The 20,043-nt window shown below is 40.6% G+C and overlaps 1 protein-coding gene across 1 annotated transcript in view; it reads right to left on the bottom strand.

The window, feature by feature from the left end:
* slc12a1 (solute carrier family 12 member 1) overlaps nt 1-19,489 on the bottom strand; it is a 78,927-nt gene extending 59,438 nt beyond the window's left edge. Inside the window, exons 1-6 of the mRNA XM_080216258.1 lie at nt 18,935-19,489; nt 14,338-14,463; nt 9,894-9,969; nt 3,250-3,345; nt 341-480; nt 114-224 (exon numbers count right to left, since the gene is read on the bottom strand). Coding sequence (XP_080072384.1) covers nt 114-224; nt 341-480; nt 3,250-3,345; nt 9,894-9,969; nt 14,338-14,463; nt 18,935-19,303 — 918 coding nt within the window. The 5' untranslated portion in view covers nt 19,304-19,489. The remainder of the gene's footprint in view (nt 1-113; nt 225-340; nt 481-3,249; nt 3,346-9,893; nt 9,970-14,337; nt 14,464-18,934) is intronic.
* Nucleotides 19,490-20,043: the final 554 nt, after the last annotated feature.

Genomic DNA, 20,043 nt, shown 5'->3' with positions numbered 1-20,043 from the left:
TGTTAAAAGACAAAAGTAGCTACATCAATGCACCTGAGACAAGACAATTTGTTAAAGTCATTTGTACTGAAACTGTACTGATAAATATTTTAAAAATGCAGTTAAAACCTTACCTTTGTTTCCCATTCCATTCCAGCCACAGTTATACCAAGCAGGATTACTACTGTGATGCAACCTATTATTCGTATATCATTGATTGGATCCACCATGAGAGCATTATTTTCCTGAAAAGGGATGAAAAATTATTGCCAATAATGTAGACAGAATTTTAGAAAAAGCAAAATTATTTCAATACAAATTCTAGATGACATAGCTATCTACTTTATAAACTATGGATTACCTTCAAGATATCCACTACAGTTTCTGCAAACCCAACGACATACATAGCCACAGCTACAGCATTAGCAAAGGAAAAAATTAAACCAATTGATCCACCAAACTCCGGCCCCAGGCTTCTGGATATGAGGTAGTAGGCACCACCTGTATCAGAATAGTTAATTTGAAATAAAAATTAAAATCACATGCCAACATAAGTTTGTGCCAAATTATTATAAATGAAGGAAAGGGCTCCTTGAAGTTATGACAGTATATGTTTAACCCTAAAATTCAGGAAATGACTATGAATTGGACATTGAAATTGCTTTTTATTAAAATTTCAGTTTTGAGAATAATCCAAAATCTTTCAAAAATATTTTTCATGTTCATGAATTTTGTTTTAAATTGCAACAAGAATTTTCAAATACACAAAACAAGTCCATTACAGTCTCAGCATCAATCAGGAAAACGGACACAAGCTTCTTAGTGCATTTGGGCAGCTGATTGGATTATCATAAAGATTCCAAAAATACCATTTTTTGCTAGGTTAGACAAATAAATGGACTACAGTGCAGAGAATTAATGATGCTGTCAGTTAGGAGAGTGCATCAAATGCTACCTTAGGTCCAATCACATGGTTAAAGGCACACTATTATCAGAGACTCTTTTCATGCTCTCACCAATGAAGTAGTAAAATTGAGAGGATCTAACATATTATACCAAGGAAAAAGTATGCCTCTGCAGGTTCCATTAAAGAATCATAGATCATAAAAAGAGGCCATTTTGCTGATGTGTACAGGTCTTTGAACAAGCTATCTAATAACTCCCATTCCTCAGCTCTTCTGTAACAATCCTGAAAAATTATCATTCTTTTCAAGATTATATTCAAGTCCCTTTTGAAAGGCAGTACTGCATCTACTTCACCATCTTTACAGATAATATATTCTAGATTATTCCTCAACCACCATCCTGCACCAGACTTTTCTCTATTTGTCTGACAAAATTGCTGTCTTCCAGAGCAATCCTGCACTGCAAAGATAACTCCCAAAGTACTTCCTCTTCTGTGAAGTCTTTTTACACCCCTCTCCCCTGGAAGGAGTTCATGGATTTCATTGCCAACAAGGTTGAGATCATCTGACCAGCTGCAAATTTACCCACCACCAGTCCCCTGGTCTAACTTTTGGATGTTCCCATCTGCTCTAGACATGAGCTCAACATCTTTCTCTAGTTTCTCTATCTTATGTCCTCTAAGCTCATCTTGTCCAGCTTCCTCAAATCCTATTCCCATAAAATACTAACTACCCAACTTTCCCTCCTGGCCTCACATTGGTATAATATCCAAGTGCTATCCTTCATTCCTTTAAATCTGCCATCAACATCTCTCAAAGGCTTTCGACCCCATTTTCTTGCGAACTACTGTCCCATCGCCATCCTTCCTTTTCATGCCAAAGACCAAGAACACATTATCACCTCCTAAAATCATTCTCATTTTTCCCAGAACTCCCTCCAGTTGGGTGTCCACCTTCTGTAACTGTGACAAAGGCAAACTGTCCCTCTTCATCCTTCTCAACTGTTTACATATTTTGCTATGGTTGACCACACTATTCCCCTCCAATGCTTCTACACTGTCATACAGCTGGGTGCAAGTGCTCTCACCTCTGATCCATCCAACACATAGCAAGAGAAAATCAATTGCAGTGGCATCTCTTCCTGATCCTGCACCATTATCTCTAGTGTCTCCTCCTCCTATTTTTCATCTAAATGCTGCCCCCCTCACCACTCAAAAGAAAGGCATCAGTTTTCATGTGTACAATAGCAACACTCAACCTCACTCCTAACTCTCAATTCCTCCACTATTGCCAAATATTAGTTTGCCTAGCTGACATCTATTACTGGATAAGATGAAATTTCCTTCAAGTAAATACCAGGAAGACTCAAAGTATTGGAGCAGTAACCAAAAGTAAATGGCATTCCCTAGCTCCTGACTCCACTCCTCTCCTCTTAAACTGGTCAGTTTACAATCTTGGGTGTCACATTTGATCGCAACATGAGTTTTCAACTCATCAGAAATCTACATCAACAACAAGACCACCTATTTTCACATCTGTAAAATGACCTACTTTTGACCCAATCGCAGCTCACTGTGGAATGAACTGCCAGATGAAGTGGTGAAAGCGGGCTCACTTTTAACATTTAAGAAAAACTTGGACAGGTACAAGCCCAAGATGAGAGAGGTGTGGAGGGATATGGTCCAGGTGCAGGTCAGTGGGACTAGGCAGAAAAGTGGTTTGGCACAGCCAAGAAGGGCCAAAAAGGCCTGTTTCTGTGCTGTAGTGTTCTAAGGTTCTACCTGGAGAGAAACACTTTTCTCACCAGAAACAAAACTGCCTTTTTCTGGTAAGATTTAGCCCACAGTTAACATTTTGAGTCCAATATAATTCTTCTTTAGAGCATGTTCTGAATTATTTTTACCTTATGAGGCAATGAATAATTTAGTATTAGAAATGTTTCTACCTTCCCCTTGAACTCCTCAATTTAAATTCATGAGGATAAGAGAAAATATTCTGATAGTGACATAGTTTATATGGGAATACTGGATCTCATTTTGCATTTGTAGATACAATGCTGTAGTCTATCTATCTAATTTATCCAAAATAGCATGTAATGTATTTACAAATGTTAAAACCTGCAACATTTTGTTTTGTGGGAACATTTGGAAAAAAATCTATATTGATACTTACCTTCCTTAAAGTATCCCTAAAATTTGTCAATTAACTTAATGAAGGAAAAAAATCTGGGTAAATAGTCAATTTTTTAAAATCAGTGATGTGATGACATCTTTCTCACACACTAGCTACAACAATACTATTTACTCTTTAAACCTATTTCATGTGACACAAACATTCTAAACAGTGGAAGAATTTTTTACATTACCTCCTCGAACAACTCCATTGGTACAAATGGCTGACATAGAGATACCTGTTAAAACAGTTACCACCGTACTCAGGCAAACGATGATGACGCCAAGACCTGTAAAGAATTCCAGATGTATCTTAAGTATGTTTCTCATGTAATCATCAATGCAGCAATTGTTAGTATAGGTAGCTGGAACCTGAAATGTACCACAAACTATAAAAGAAACCTTTGCTGCTCCCGTCCTTGAACAGACAACTGAAACGTACCAAAAATGTGAAGAAAATCCTTGATGTTCTCCTCTGTGAGCAGACTACCTGAAATGTACCAAAAATTAGGAAGGAATTCAACCTTGGAACAGAAAACAATTAGAAAGGAATCCTTGATAATCCCATCCTTGGAACAGAATACCTGAAATGTACCAAGAATTAGAAAAGAACTTTTGGTGTTCCACTCCTTGAACAATACCTGAAACGTACCAAATGTTAGAAAGGAATCCTCAATGATGCTGTCCTTGAGCAAAAGGCTGAAATGTACCAAAATTTAACAAGGCATCTGCGCTGCTCTTTGAAGAGTAGATGAAAAACACCAAATACCATTACCTTACTCAGGCAAATATGATTTTATAATTGTCATCTTGGCAACACTGGCCCGTCTTAACATAGTGACGAACTTAAATGCACAGATAGCAAGACAGAGCAAAATGCTGCCAAGAGGCTATACACCTATCAATCGATTCCATGTTTTGGAGCCCCAAGTATAGCTAAAATCATTACCTCCACGAACACATCCATTTGTCGATATAGCAGAGGTTGATAACCCAGTAATTGATGTTACTACAGTAGCCAGAAGGATAATAACAATTCCAAGACCTGTCGACAATGAATTTAAATGCAGTTATATCAAACTGAAACATCAACTTGTGTTTTTTGCTCTTTGAATGCTGTCTTAACTGCAAACAACCAGTTAACTGAAACCTGCTGCATGTTTGCTACACCTAGACTTTTCAGAGATGAGTTGCTCATATAAACAAAAAATTAACTGGGATTTAAATTTTAAAAGATTTAAGGTGCTTTTGCAACAGATTTTGACAGATGAAGAGTCTATATTCAATCATTTGACAAATATTCTACCAGTAATCTCAGTCATAAATTCATATAGTGTCCATACAATCTTAAACAATCCTGTACCATAGAGGTGACTCCACCAAGGTTTTGAGTCCCTTCTTCATAAGTGAAAGTATAGGCCAATAGAAAGCATACACATCTTTTGGGAAGTTCATTTGCGGCAATAAAGAAAACAATTAATGTTAACAACAGGAACTAAAGAGATAAACAAATATCACAGGTGTTTTATGAAAATGCTTTCTCATTTTCAAGAGTTCATCCACACTTTGGCCATAAACCGGCAACCTGTAGCCAGTTCTCTGCCACAGTTACTGTGCAACTTTCCATTAAAAGGCGTTGGCAATGATTTCCATCATCTTGGGAAACGTCTCTCTAAATAGTTTGTAAGAGACTAAGAACTTACCATGTACACACTGTAGCGATGAACCCGTTTTACCAAGTCTCACTGCAACATCATCTCCCAAGGGCTATTTCATATTTATATTTTTCCTAGTAACAGAAGTTGTCCCCATTGTAAATCAGTAAATAGCTCAAGCAAGTGGGCCAGGGCCTGCTGAACTGTAACGGATGCATCTGCTCCATTTGACCAGCAGAAAAATTGTAAAAACAATGCTGTGACTCTGGAAAGCCAGATGACCTTATCAATTGAAGAGACCATGTTAATAAATTATAGGAAAATCACAATATTGACTGCAGGACAACTGATTCCCTCAGATTAATTGAAATATTTTCCCTTTTAAATATACTGGTACCAGGAAAGAGTGGAATAGCTGAATCTATGATGACAAAGGCATGGATGAGTGTTCCAATGGCGGACAGACTGAAGCAGGGTACAAACACACAATAGTACAAGGATGGAAGTCAAAGTTAGTGGATTAGACTGGTTTACACTGGTCTTATGCCAATCATTACTTGGAACTGCATCTAAAAACAAGAGGACCCAAAGAATTCTCATACAATTATCCTCCTGGACTAAAGTTCTTGTTAAAATTATTTTCCAGAGGTTAGCACTGTAATCAAAGCCAGCATTCATTGTCTTTTCTCAAGGAGGGCTGCAGGGTGGCACAGTGGTAAACACTGCTGCCTCACTGCACCAGGGATCCAGGTTTGATTTCAGCTTGGGTCACTATTTGTGCAGCATTTGCACATGCTCCCTGTGTCTACGTGGGTTTCCTCTAGGTGCTCTGGTTTCCTCCCACACTCCAGAGATGTGCAGGTTCATGTAGATCAAGCCCAAGACGGGGAAAAAAAACACTGAAATCAGTAACCTAGATTAGCCTGTCCCATCTTTCTATGTGAATGGAATTGAGCATCTTCATGGACTTAAGTGAGAAACGTTGAAGAGGCAGAATACTTTACACCGATGACAATGATGGAAAAATGGAAAAGCAATAACAGATTGGTCTCTGAACAGGAATTTTTCACAACCACCATGCGCAAAGTTTGCAATTAAATCTTTTTACTAAAATATTTACATGTAAACTGCTGTAAAGTGAGAATGCAATAAAATTGAATCTCATTGAAGTTATTTTCAGAAGTTTTGACTATCACCAAACAAAAGCAATATTAAGTATGTTGTCCACAGCTATTACGTTGGCGCAAGTGGAATAATTTCCAGCCAGAAATAAAGCTGGATATTTTATATGATACTTGACTTCCACATCTTTGTTTCTATAAGTAGCAAACAAAACAATTAGACCAACAATGTAGAGTGAAAAAAATTATCAACTGTGCCAAGAAAATGGGCAACTCCCATTTACACACCTGAAGCTAACAGAAAGGTGAGCAAAAATAACCCTGAAGACAGTTATATCTGACAGTTAATGGGGCATGGAAGCCTAATGACAAAGACAAAGCATGCAACTAAATGTTTTAACATTTAATACAGATCAGCAACAAGGCACAAAAGACATGCTGCACAGAAAACAAATGACATTTTGGCAGAAACAGGGCAACTCCAGAATAAATAAGTGCAATGTTTCTATTGCCTACATTCTTCCCACAATATCTATATGCACTTAACTACAAAATAAGATTTGACTTAAAAAGCAGTAAGTGCTACTGTGTCCTTCAAACTGATTTACATTTTAAATGAGCAAATTCAATAATGCAAGACAAATAGAAAGAATAAAGATAATTATTGAAGAATATTGATTTTTAAAACTAACATGGAAGCTTTTCACCAGGAAAAGAACAAAATTAGAAGCAAAATTCAGGTGTTTTAGTCAGATTATATTTCTTGATGAACAGATTAACATGCTCATCACAATGGTGCTGTCTAAATTAAACCGGTATGACCATTTTTAACACCATGTCAAACTTTTATTGCTGTTGATATATTTTCTACTCAGAATCCCCACAGTGCAGATGGAGGCCATTTGGCCCATCAAATCTGCACCAACCTGAGCCCTATTTCCATAACCCCACATATTTGCCCTGCTAATCTCCTGACACTAGGGTTAATTTAGCATTGCCAATCAACCTAACCTGTACATCTTTGGACTGTGGGAAGAAACCCACAGACACGGAGAACATGCAAACTTCACAGACAGTGATCTGAAGCCAGAATTGAACCCAGATCCCCGGCACTGTGCCACCATTCTGTCCAACTCAACTCAATGAAGAAAATAACAGTTATCCCAATTTCTACAACAGAGATTAGGCACTTTGAACGTAAAAAGGCTTCACTGGACACAAAAAATTCCATCAGGACAGAGCTCCAGCAGTGAATTCAAATGGCATTTTACTAAGGCAGCCTCTTATGCATTAACATATCTCACTCTTTACAACAAAATTCACTTCAACTGGGCTTGAAGGTGACGCTTAGCAATGAGTTTCTGCTGTAAACACTAAGTGCTTACTTGATGTAGTTTACCAATAGTAAAACACACTTAGAGGTGGCAGATACCATCCTCTGCTACCCTCTTCCCCCATGCAAAATTCTCTACAGCACTCACCAAATGCAATAAAAATTTCCAGACACCTCCACTGCTGTCTTCCCATCGTCTGAAATTTAATCTGTCTCAACTCTTTTTTGAGCTCAATGTCTTCTTATCCTGTACAAATCTTCCCTCCATGTAAACTTCTCAACTCACTGACTGTCATCTCACATAATGCTAGAGCCATAAAATCAATCACAGGTACAGTCATCTCTGATCATTCTTTGCATCACTTCACCCAAATCTCCTTTCACATCCAACCCTCCCTCCATCTCTGGAGAAAAAAATATTATCCCCCAGCTCACTGATTACCACACTTTCAAAATCTCAACTAACCAACCTTTGGTCCTCCAGTCATCACAACATTTCTGCAGCTACTGATTTGCTCAGCTGCACCCTCATCTCCACAGCTGAGTCTCTGGTCCCCTATAAAACATTACCCTCTCTCTCTGACCATTCCCCTTAGCATCACTCCCTTAAATCCAGAGGACACAGACTTGAACGATATGACACACAACTGATTCCATCACCTTTAGTCAGATTTCACTGGGCCATACATGCATTATTCGGTCCTGCTCTTGGCTGCTAAAAGTGCTCAATGATCTAGGACCATCCTGGACTGTGAAGATTGCTCTCGGCTCCTTCCCAGCACTGCAAACTATCTTAAATCCCTCTCTCATGTCGTCACTAAAAATAAGTGCAAGGAGCTCATGAACATTTGTTAGCAAGGTCAAGACCATCTGAACAGCTGCATCCTTCTCTTCCAGTCACCAACCAGACCAAACTTCATCAAAAGTTTCCCCACATCCTCTGGACTGGCATCTTTCCCTAGTTTCATTCCCCTTAGGCCCTCTCTAGGCTCACCTTGTCTATCGACCCACCTTACTCCCTCAAACCTATTTCAAAGAACACAGAACAGTACAGCACAGTACAAGCCCTTCGGCCCTCGATGTTGTGCCGAGCTTTGTCCAAAACCAAGATCAAGCTATCTCACTCCCTATCATTCTTGCATGCTCCACGTGCCCATCCAATAATCGTTTGAAAGTTCCTAAAGTGTCTAACTCTACTATCACAGCCATACCCCAACCACTGAGTAAATTCGGACTGCTGACCACCCAACTACCTCCCTCATGTTTTTGAGGGTTTTCTCTCTTCAGAGAGAGTCCCTCTCCTCAAAGAATCCCATACATGCAAATTGCTTCCCCATTTCTAGCCTCCTTTCTCCTCCAAAGTCTATGATGTGGTGTCACCTCTGTTCCCAGCTTTATCGTACCTCCATGTTTGAATGCTTCCAGTCACTCCTGTCTCCCCCAATCTACCACCAAGATCATGGCTTTTATCAAAGTTACAACTGTGACAGATGAATCATCTCTCCTTATCCTTTTTGGCCTGTCTGCGATCTTTGACCATCCTCTCCACTGTCATCTAGCTTGGTGGGGCTACTCTCACCTGGTTTCATTCTTATCAAAGAATATTGCATAGCTTTTCTTCCCAGTCTTTGGACCTCCAGCCAACATTCATCTATATGATATCCCTTTAACGACATTACCCAAAAGCACAGCTTTAGTTTCTACATGCAAGCTGCTGACACTCTGCTCTACTTCACCAACATTCTCTCAATTCTGCTCATCTGACAACCAGGACTGGGTGAACAGAAATTTCCACTAATTAAGTATTGGAAAGACCAAAGCCAAACACTGTTCCAAACCTGATTCCTAGCTATCAACTTCATCTTTTTTACTGGCAACAACTTGAGATTACATCAGTCTGTTCACAATGCCCAGAAATGAGCTTCTGACTACATATCCCTGCCACCACTAAGACCACCTATCTGCACCTCTGGAACATCAATCACATTAGCTCATCTTCTGCTCATTACGTCTAGGCTTGAATATTCCAAAGCACTCTTGGCTCGTCTCCCAAATTCTACACTCTAAACTAGGTCATCTAAAATGTTGCTGCTTGTGTCTTGATACACACCAATCCTGTTCTCCCATCACCTCTGTAAAGGCAGACTTACACTGGCTCCCAGTGAAACATCTCGATTTTAAAATTCTCATCATTTGTTTTCAAACTACTACATGGCTATACCACGCCTTCTCTTATAATGTCCTCCAGTTCCACAACTGTGAGCCATCTGCATATATCCAATTCTGCCCTTAAGCGTTCCTGATTTTAAACCATTCCTTCATTGGTGACTGTGCCTGCAGTTGGCATGGACCAAAAGCTCTGGAATTCCACCCCCTAATACCTATCTGCCTCACTTTCCTACTTTAATTATAAAAGACAAGTATGGCCACCAATTCTCTGGTCCCACTGCAGAGAACAGATTATTTGACTAGGTGCCAAAATCTACATCCTCATTTTCAGCAGCAGCAGGGCGTGAACAGCTGGAAAATTCCGGCCTATTTTCTTGACCAAATCATCTGAATGGATAGCTTCTTGCGTGGCTCAAAGTCATGTCATGTTTCGTTTTAATGAACTTATGAAGCTCCTTGCATTCAAGGCGCTTTACAAGTTGTTGATTATACTTTGCCCATTAGCCCATTTTGTTACTCAAATTTTACAGCAGCGGTTATTAAAAATTATGCAAGCATACCTATTCCAGCTTGACCAACAATCCATGAAAGTCGAATGAAAAGCATCACACCCCATATATTCAACATACATCGTACCTAGAATAGAAAATATTCAATTAACTTCAAAGCTCAATAAGGGTTTCCAAATACAATTATTGAAAGAAAAACCTAGGACATTGCCTGCCTGCCAACAGAATCAGAAAGTTCTTTTGTAAATCATACCCCTTCCCATAGCTGGGGGCTATTTTGGGCCTCTGCTTGCATTTAAGGCTGCATTAATAATAAACTATTTAAAATACAAATGAGCAAGTAATCTTTTTCCTTAATTAAACTTCAAGATTTCCAGCTTCTTTAACCTTCAATCAAGTTTCTACAATGGCGCATGAAAAACTGCCATCGGTAAAGAACAGATTTTGAAAGAAATTCCACAGAAGCACACAGTGCCAAGGTGGCTACATAATTGGCCATTAAGCTGAAAAATGTGGGTACTTAACCTGATCACTAAAGGCAAATTTGCAATGCATGTTTTTGAGTGTGACTGCCCTTGACAAAGATGAGTGCAGTATCAAGAGAAAATCAGGATACTGAACCTGAAGATCAGCCATGATTAAAATGAATGGTGGCGCAAGCTCAAAAGACCAAATGGCCTGCTCCTGCTTCTAGTTTCTATGTTACCATCTAGAAGTGCCCCTCCAATCCAAGCCACCCACCATCCCAAGAAATATACAGCCGTTCTTTCATTGTCACTGGGTCAAAATCCTGTAAATCCGTCCCTAACAGCAGTGTAGGTAAACCTAGTGGTTCAAGGTAGCAGCTCACCACCACATTCTCAAGAGTAATTAAGGACAGCACAGTGGTTAGCACTGCTGCCTCAATACCAAGGACCCAGGTTCAATTCAGCCTCAGGTCACTGTGTGGAGTTTGCACATTCTCCCCATGTCTGCTTGGGTTTATTGGTTATGCTAAATTGCCCCTTGGTGTCAGGGGAAATTAGCAGAGTAAATACGCAAGGCTACAAAGATCAGGCCTGGCTGGGATTGCTGACAGTGCAGGCTCAATGGGTCAAATAGCCTCTTTCTATATTGTAGGGATTCTATGACAATAAATGCTGGCCTAGCCAGTGAAGCCCAGATCCTATGAATTAAATACAAAACAATTTCAGTTTAGCAATATAAAGCGCCAACGTAAACTCAGGCTCATGACTGAACCTTAGTTCACAGGAAAGACTTGAACTCTGGAGGGAAAAGGCCAACAGCAGCTCTGTTTCTATATGGGACATAAGTGCATATTGGGAAGCATTACTGGGTTTCTGGAAATTAGAAAAAGAAAGAAGAAAAAGTCACTGATAAGCATAGTCTATAGGCCACCAAATAATATCATGGTGGGGCGAGAAATAAACAAAGAAATAACTGATGCATGTAAAAATGGTATAGCAATTATCATTGGGGATCCTAATCTACATAGGAACTGGTCAAACCAAGTTGATCAAGGCAGCCTTGAGGAGGAGTTCATAGAATACATCCACGATAGCTTCCTTGGACAGTATATAATGGAACCTATGAGGGAGCAAGCTATCCCTAGATCTGGTCCTATGTAATGAGACAGAAAAGATTATTGATCTTACAGTTAAGCATCCTCTCAGAAGGAGCAATATGGTTCAATTTAAAGTACAGATGGAGCGTGAGAAGGTAAAATCCAATACCAGTGTCTTGAGCTTAAACAAAGGAGACTACAAAGGGATGAGGGAGGCATTGGCCAAGATTACTGGGAGCAAAAACTTTATGGTGGGACAAATGAGGAACAGTGGAGGACTTTCAAAGCGATCTTTCACAGTGCTCAGCAAAGTTAAATACCAGTGATAAGGAAGGACTGTAGAGAGAGATAATCAGCCTTGGATATCTAAGGAAATAAAGGAGGGTATAAAATTGAAAGAAAAGGCACAATGTGGCAAAGATTAGTAGGAAACTAGAGGATTGGGAAATATTTAATGGTTAACAGAAAGCCATGAAAAAAAAGCTACAAATAAAAGTAAGATGGATGAGTGTAAACAAGTTCAGGATATAAAAACAGATAGCAAATACATAAAACAGAGTGACTAAAGTAAACATTGGTCCTTTAGAGGACAAGAAGGGGGATGTAATAACTGAAAATGAGAAAATGGCTGAGGCACTGAACAGGTATTTTGTGTTGGTCTTCAGTGGAAGACACAAATAACATGCCTAAAATTGGTGACAAGGCAGCTATGGCGGGTGGGGACCTAGAAACTACCATGAAAGAAAGTGTTGGGCAAGCTAATGGGGGCTAAAGGTAGACAAGTCTCCTGGCCCTGATGGAATGCATCCCAGGGTACTAAAAGAGATGGTGGGGGAAAAACATCAAATGCACTAGTGGTAATTTACCAAAATTCGCTGGACTCTGGGGTGGTTCCCACAGATTGGAAAAAAACAAATGTGTTGCTGTTGTTTAAAAAAAGGAGGTAGATAAAATGCAGGTAACTATAGGCCAGTTAGCTTAACTTCTGCAGTAGGGAAAGTGCTTGAATCTATTAAGGAAGAAATAGCAAGACATCTGGACATAAACTATCCTATTGGTAAGACGCAGCATGGATTCATGAAGGGCAGGTCATGTGTGACTAATTTGGCAGAATTCTTTGATAACACTACATGCACAGTGGACAATGGGGAACCTGTGGATGTGCTGTATCTGGATTTTCAGAAGGTATTTGACAAGGTGCTGCACCAAAGAGCTGCATAAGACAAGATGCACACTGTTACGGGTAATGTATTAGCATGGATAGAGGACTGGTTAACAAAGTAAAGACTGGGGGTGAATGCATGCTTTTCTGGTTGGTGATCAGTGACTAGAGGTGCGTCTCAGGAATCAGTGTTGGGACTGCAATTGTTTACGATTTACATAAATGATTTGGAGTTGGGGACCAAGTGTAGTGTGTCAAAATTCTCAGATGACAAAAAGATGAGTGGCAGAGCAAAGTGTACAGAGGACACTAAAGTCTGCAAAGGGATATAGATAGTTTAAGTGAGTGGGCAAGGGTCTGGCAGATGGAGTACAATGTTGGTAAATGTGAAGTCATCCATTTTGGTAAGAATAATAGCAAAATAGACTATTATTAATGGTAAAAAATTGCAGCATGCTGCTGTGCAAAGGGACCTGGGTGTCCTTGTGCAAGAATCACAAGGAGCTGGTTTGCAAGTGCAGCAGGTAATTAAGGCAGCAAATGGAATTTTGCCCTTCATTGCTAGAAGGATGGAGTTTAAAAATAGCAAGGTTATGTTGCAGCTGTAGAGGGTGCTGGTGAGGCCACACCTGGAGTACTGTGTATAGTTTTGGTCTCCTTACTTGAGAAAGGATATGCTGGCACTGGGAAAGGTACAGAGGAGATTCACTAGGTTGACTCGAGTTGACAGAGTTGGCTTATAAAGAGAGATTGAGTAGACTGGGGCTATACTCATTGGAATTCAGAAGATTATGGGAGATCTTATGGAAACATAAAAATCTGTGAATTCCATGTCCAGTGAAGCAGTTGAGGCGACCTCATTGAACATTTTTAAAGAATAGATAAATTTTTGAACAGTAAAGGAATTAAGGGTTATGCTGAGCAGGCAGATAAGTGGAGCCGAGTCCACGAAAAGATTAGCCATAAGCGTATTGGATGGTGGAGCAGGGTCAAGCAGTCAGATGGCCTACTCCTAGTTCTTACGTTCCAGTATATGGTAATGGACTAAAATCAGATTGTAATTTGGTACTACAGAACTTGAGAATCGCTGAATAAAAATATTTTGCCCAAGCTTTTCATCTTGCATTCCATCAAGAAAGTGCAAGAATACCAATGTCAGGGAAATCAACAACTTGATACTATTTGAGGCAAGAACGCTGACTGTTTGGCAAGAGACCTCTGATTGGCAGAGGTATTGCCATGGCAGATGCACTAGTTAATGTTGACTGACAGCTAACTGCCAAGCATAGTTTGAAATTTTAAAACCAGACAGCTTGATTGGTCAAGATATTGCCCTGAGGCAAAGAATAGCTACCACTTCAGGAGCAGTATACAGGCTCTGTCTGCAAAGAACATGATCCTGTGTATTAATATATGTAGCTTCCAGTACACACAAATGCACTAAACAGACAGCCTCACTGACAATCTCATGGATGTTGATGTAACAGGATTGTTTAGCAAATGTTGTCCAATCGTCAAATCACATCTAACATCACCACTGTTTTGTAAGTGGATCAGATGATAAGATAATTCAATTGTACCATTTTTCCAAAAACACAAATACACAACCTGCACTTTAGTGTGTGCTTTAAAACTGATTAAAAACAGCAAATAGAGCTATCTTATTTAACTATTCCCACATTTAAGAGAGCTTCAAATTATTTTGCATATGGTACAACTCTAACATTGATATAAGCAAGCATGTTTCAGATCCAGTAGCATTTCCTTACCAGCACACCCTTGATCCATCCAAATCTCACCAATTCATCCTTATTCTCTGCAAGTTTTCTTCCTCCTTCATGTGCACCTTCGCCATTAGCAACACCATCCACGGTGCCAGGAACAGATACAATATCCTAAAATAAAATGAATATCCAACTAAATATTTTATCCCATGGGAAGATTAGAAAGGAAATGTTGATCCACTATTGAAGGACGACTTATCCACGAGACATATTTTATTACATCAATTTAAAAGGTTTACAGAATTCCTAACGAGGTGGCGGCCATTTGGCCCATCGAGACTGCACCAACCACAATCCCACCTAAGCCCTAGCCCCATAACACCATGCATTTACCCTAGCAAGTCCCCTGACACTAAGGGGCAATTTAGCACAGCCAATAACCTGCACATCTTTGGCTTGTGGGAGGAATGCAGAGCACACAGGAAACCCATGCAGACATGGGGAGTTTACTTTAAGAAATTTGAAGTGACAAAAATAATAGTATAAAGGGGAAACAAGGCATGACCTCTTAAGGTCAAACCAAATAAACAAATTCAAATTAAATTAAAGTAAAGGGGCAGCTCCCCAAAAGGAAGAGAAACAGCCCAAAGTACAAAGGAAACAAACGTCAAATTAAAATGTGATTAGGGTCAATAACGCACCCCAGCCCCTGCGATGCCCAACGGGCATGGAAGGCATCAACTGCACCTGTTGACACCGCATGCTCCCTCTCCAGGGACACCTGGCCACGAAGGGATTGCCTTCATTTCCCACACAGACTGTTTCCTTGCTACCAACTCTATCCATCTCCTGGGCACCTCCCAAGAATGAATCAGACAGTTCGCAATCTTGATATCATATTTAACAGAGATAAGCTCCCTCAACCACAAATCCACTGTCACCAAGACCACCTATTTCAACCACTACAAAATCTGGTTCCATCCGTCTCCTTTATCACCTGCTACTGAAACTCTCACGCATGCCTTTTGTTACATCTAGGCTTGACTATATCCGCATATGCCTAGCCAACTCCTGATCTTCCACCCTCTATAAAAAAGTTAAGGATATCCAAACACTTAGCCAAGTCATGGGCAGCAAAGTCCGGTTCATCCAACATTTCTGAAATTGCTGAAATACAAGACTCTATTAAGCAATAGCTTAAAATTAAAATTCTCATATTTCTTTTTAAGTCCCACTACACCCACCTCAATATATTTCAGCCCAACTACTTTGGATTTGCTTGAATATTTTCCACTTTAAATCGCTCCACTACTGACGGCCACATTTTTAGCTGCTGGGTTCTAAATCCTTTCACTCCTCTTTATTTTCTTCAAGATGCTCCTTAAAAACTACCTCTTTAATCTCCTTGGTGTTAAATTTTGTTTAGTCGTACTCCCTGCAACATCTTATTGCATTGATGGTACTATATGTTTGCTGTTGTCATCCTCAGTTGGAACTCCTCAATAAAGAATCAGCTAACACTTGGCATATTCCAAATAAAAATTACACCGCAAGTATTAGTTGCTCTCCATGTGAACTGGCTCTTCACATCCGTTACACTTTGAATTAATTTTTATATAATTTAAGCACATTTCAGACACTTTCTCTGGCTCAATGTATAGAAAAAGGCAACTTGCACTCAAAATGTAACCTTATCTGTTAACAGAAACAAACAGAACATCCAATGCTTCATTCATCATTTCAAAAATATTTTTTAATCACACCAGAACCACTGTAACACACTATACCTCTGAACACTCACTCATTTCCTTCTCTATGAACAGTATGCTTTGTCTCTATGTTGCGCAAGAAACAATACTTTCCACTATGTTAATACATGACAATAATAAATCAAATCTTTAAAGTAACAGAAAATACTCATAGCATCTGGGAAAAGAACTGGATTATCTTATTTCAACTCCACCCATGAACTTAAAATAACACTCAAAACATTGACGTTCATGCAATGCCAGTTTTCCGTGAGGTCCTTCCCTCATCATTAATTCCAACGAATAGACTTAAAATTGCAGCAGTGTGCTGACAGAATCTTAGATCTTGGAAGGGCAGCAGGCTGGTGTTTAGCACTGCTGTCTCATGCACCAGGGACCCAGATTTGATTCAGGTGTTGGTGACTGTTTGTGTGAGTTTGCACCTTCTCCCAGTGTCTGCATGGGTTTCCTTCCACAGTCCAAAGACATGTAGACTAGGTAGGTTGACGATGATAATGTCCAAAGATGTTTTGGTTGGGTGGATTAGCCATAGTGAATGTGCAAGGTTACGAGGTGGGAAGCTCTTTCAGAAGAGGCAATGCAGCCTCAGTGGGCTGACAGAATCCCTACAATGTGGGAAGCCTATAAAAAGCAGACTAACTGGGTTAAATTCCCCAGTGATCACTGATTAAACACAATTTATGGAGACAATACTTTATTAAGAAAGGAACAGGAGATTGCCATTAATCAATGAATGTTAAAACTGTGGTGCTGTTGCCAATAAATAATCGTGGAAATGGAAAGTGCTCAAAAAGCATCCAGGAGACATTTTAAAGGTGGCAATGAAATCTATGGAATTTTTATATTAAACTAATCTTTCATACACCCTAGCTATGACTGTAACACTACATTCCAACCCTTCTTTGCTTGTGTACAGGTATGCTTCATTTGTATAACATACAATAATACTTTTCACTGTATGTTAATATATGGAACAATAATAAATCAAAAGAGGCAAAAAGATATATTTTTGCCAGGCAGAAGTATAATAGTTTTAGAAAGACAAGACCACCAATTCCAAAATTTGGATTGTTTGGTGCTACATTAGCTTAACAGAATGACTGCAGCATCTTCAGTATCACATAATATCATAATTGAAACATCACACGTAATTGCTACGATCTGCAACAACGCAGTTACAGAAAAAGTAGGGGATTAAAGCATCTAAAGCTTGCTTACTAGTACCCCAAAAGAGCCATGCAGAACCAGCATTGATCACTAATACTGCACTCCTTTCCTGAACCTGTTTTCCTAAAATATACAGCATTCGAACCAACTCTGGCCAGCATGTTTTGTGCCCCAAATGATTAGGGGTTGCCCATCACGGTTATGTGGAAAATTTTTTTTTTAGTGTTATAGATTCAACATCTGCTTCTGTTAAGGCAACCATAAATGTGTACAGTATACTTAATTGAGTGCAGTCAAGTTGTGTAAATGCCTTCATAATTTTAAAAAATCTTTAATAAATGTCCTCAATCTTCTCTGCTCCAGTGGAGACAGTCCCAGTATCTTTCATTTCTTGTTATTGTAATCTTTCATCCTTGGTATGAGACGAATCTGTAGTGTATGCTCTGAATGGCTTCAATGATCCTTGGCAGTTCAGATGGCCTACTGAAGACATAGCAGATTCCCCTTTCTGACATTATTCTCTCTGCTACTACAATGAGATGTTACAGGAAGGATGATGTGTAAAGGAGTTTATAACAATGGAATACAAGGGGTGTGTGGTGGGTGAGATAAGAAAGATCTACACAGCTAACGATTCAGTGGCCAAACCTCAAGAAAAATAATCAATAGCTGTGCACTGCTACAACATGCTCATTGGATTTCATTCTAGCATCAGAAAAGATTCCTCTCCAAGAGGATACTACTAACAGATAATGAATTGCCAACACTTAGAGCATCTTTCAGAATAGGTGAAGAGCCAATCTTCACCGTGCTTATCAGTTGTTCCAAAACATACACCTTTTTGCAAGGTACATGTATGAGAAGAGGGCAGCACTGCTGTAATGGTAATCTTAAATTGTTGCACATTTCCAATCAAGCTGGGACAGAAATTACAGTACCCAGACATCCTTTAAGGGAAAAACTTGTATTTTTATACAGGTACTACCTTTTACCATTAGGATATCCCAATGCACTTTACCTTAAAGAAAAATGCAATAACAAATTTGCCCACAAAGCAACAACAGCAGTGCAGCACACCCTCAGCATACACTAAAGGTGTCAGCTTCACTGGAATGAGATGTTAACCGACAAAGCTTAGGAGTCAGAGTCCACAAAGCCAGAATTAGAATCAGGATGTCTCAATGCCAGGGTTCAATTGCCAGCTTGGGTCACTACGCAAAGTCTGCACCTTCTCCCCACGTCTGCATGTGTTTCCTCCAGATGCTCCAGTTTCCTTCCACAGTCCAAAAAACATGTTGGTTAGGTGAGATCTTCAGTCTTTCACAGTGTGAGAGGAAACCAGAGCACCCAGAGAAAATCCATGCAGACACAGGGAGATTGTGCTGACAGTCTCACAAGCCAGGAATCAAATGCAGGCCCCTGGTGCCAAGATGCAGCAGTGCTAACCACTGTGCCACCTGGAAGACGTGCTGGTTAGGTGCATTAACTATGCTAGTTCTCCCCTCAGTGTGCCCAAACAGGCACCACAGCGTGGCAATTAAGATTTTCACAGTAACTTCACTGCAGTTAAAGTAAGCCTATTTGCCACACTAATAAATAAACTTTAAAGGAGATCATTTTTTACATGATGGTGGGTCCTTCAGAGGCAAACACCACTGTTCCTGGTGCAAAAACTAACGTTCCCAGCGGGGGAAACTCGCCCTCACCCTCTTCAAGTCTTCATGAAGATCCGCCAGGGAGGGTCTATTGATCTTGACGCCGCTGAAGCTGCCAGTGTTGCGGTAGAAGTCGATCCTGGGCACCCTGTCCACGGTGTTGTGCCCAAAGGTCTTCAGGTAGGAGTTGCTGAGGGAGTCGCCGGGCTGGAAGAGGCCGTCCGCCCGGAGGGAGTCGCCCCGGCTCTGGAGGGTGAACTCCAAGCGCTGGAGCCCGCAGCTCACGCCGTCCTCGCCGCCGTCGAACGGTGGCGGCGCGTACTCGGGCGGCTCGTCCACCAGCCTCACGCGGAAGCGGCTGCAGGGGCCGCCGGCCTCGCCCTCGGCGCCCGGGAAGCCGGGGGTAAAATCTCTCTCCATCGCTCCCTGAGGCAACAAAATGGCGCCTGGGCCGCGCGTCGCTCCTGTCAACCGCCTCCGCTCACCCCCACACTCACAAATAATACAACTTTCCAGGCACCCAGACACCCCTCTCCCGATCCCCTTCGACGCCTGGGCGATTATTGTATTATACTGTATGATGCTGTAGTATTATTAGGGCCGCTCCTTCACGCTCTCCCCCTCTCTCTCCCTCCGTCACCGGCGAACGGGCGCCTCACGCGCTTTCCCGCTCATTTTATAAGCGTCACCTGCGCATGCGCAACGGCCTCCCCCATTGATTGGCTGAGAGCGCCCCTTGCCTCTGACATGCGCATGAGCGGCTGCTCCAGCCTCTTGTTGCCAATCCCCTAATTGCCCTTGAACTAAATGGCTTGCAAACCAGCTCTAAAAGCATACTTGGAAAAGAATTATAGCTATGAATTTATCCGAATGCTGATGTTATTTGTTGCAGGATGTTAATTAGCTATCCGAGCCAAAGTAAAAGATGTGAATGGCTTGCTAACATATTTCAGACTCACTAGCTCAGTGGTAAATATCTGTCAGTAACAGGCTAGAACTCCAGTTTTGTTTTCCTGAGTGTGCTTCATTGGTGGTGTTTGCTCATTTACACCTGTTAAAATTAGTTAACAGATCATGCTGGATTTTCAGTATTTTGCTTTATATCAGTAGCATAGAGTTAGTTTGCTGGATCTACCATTGTCCCAGTGTGACAGGAGGGA

Source organism: Carcharhinus amblyrhynchos, chromosome 32 (genome assembly GCF_965287045.1).
Source record: "Carcharhinus amblyrhynchos chromosome 32, sCarAmb.v2.hapA, whole genome shotgun sequence".
NCBI classification, from domain to species: domain Eukaryota; kingdom Metazoa; phylum Chordata; class Chondrichthyes; order Carcharhiniformes; family Carcharhinidae; genus Carcharhinus; species Carcharhinus amblyrhynchos.
This window is presented reverse-complemented; position numbering and strand designations above follow the sequence as displayed.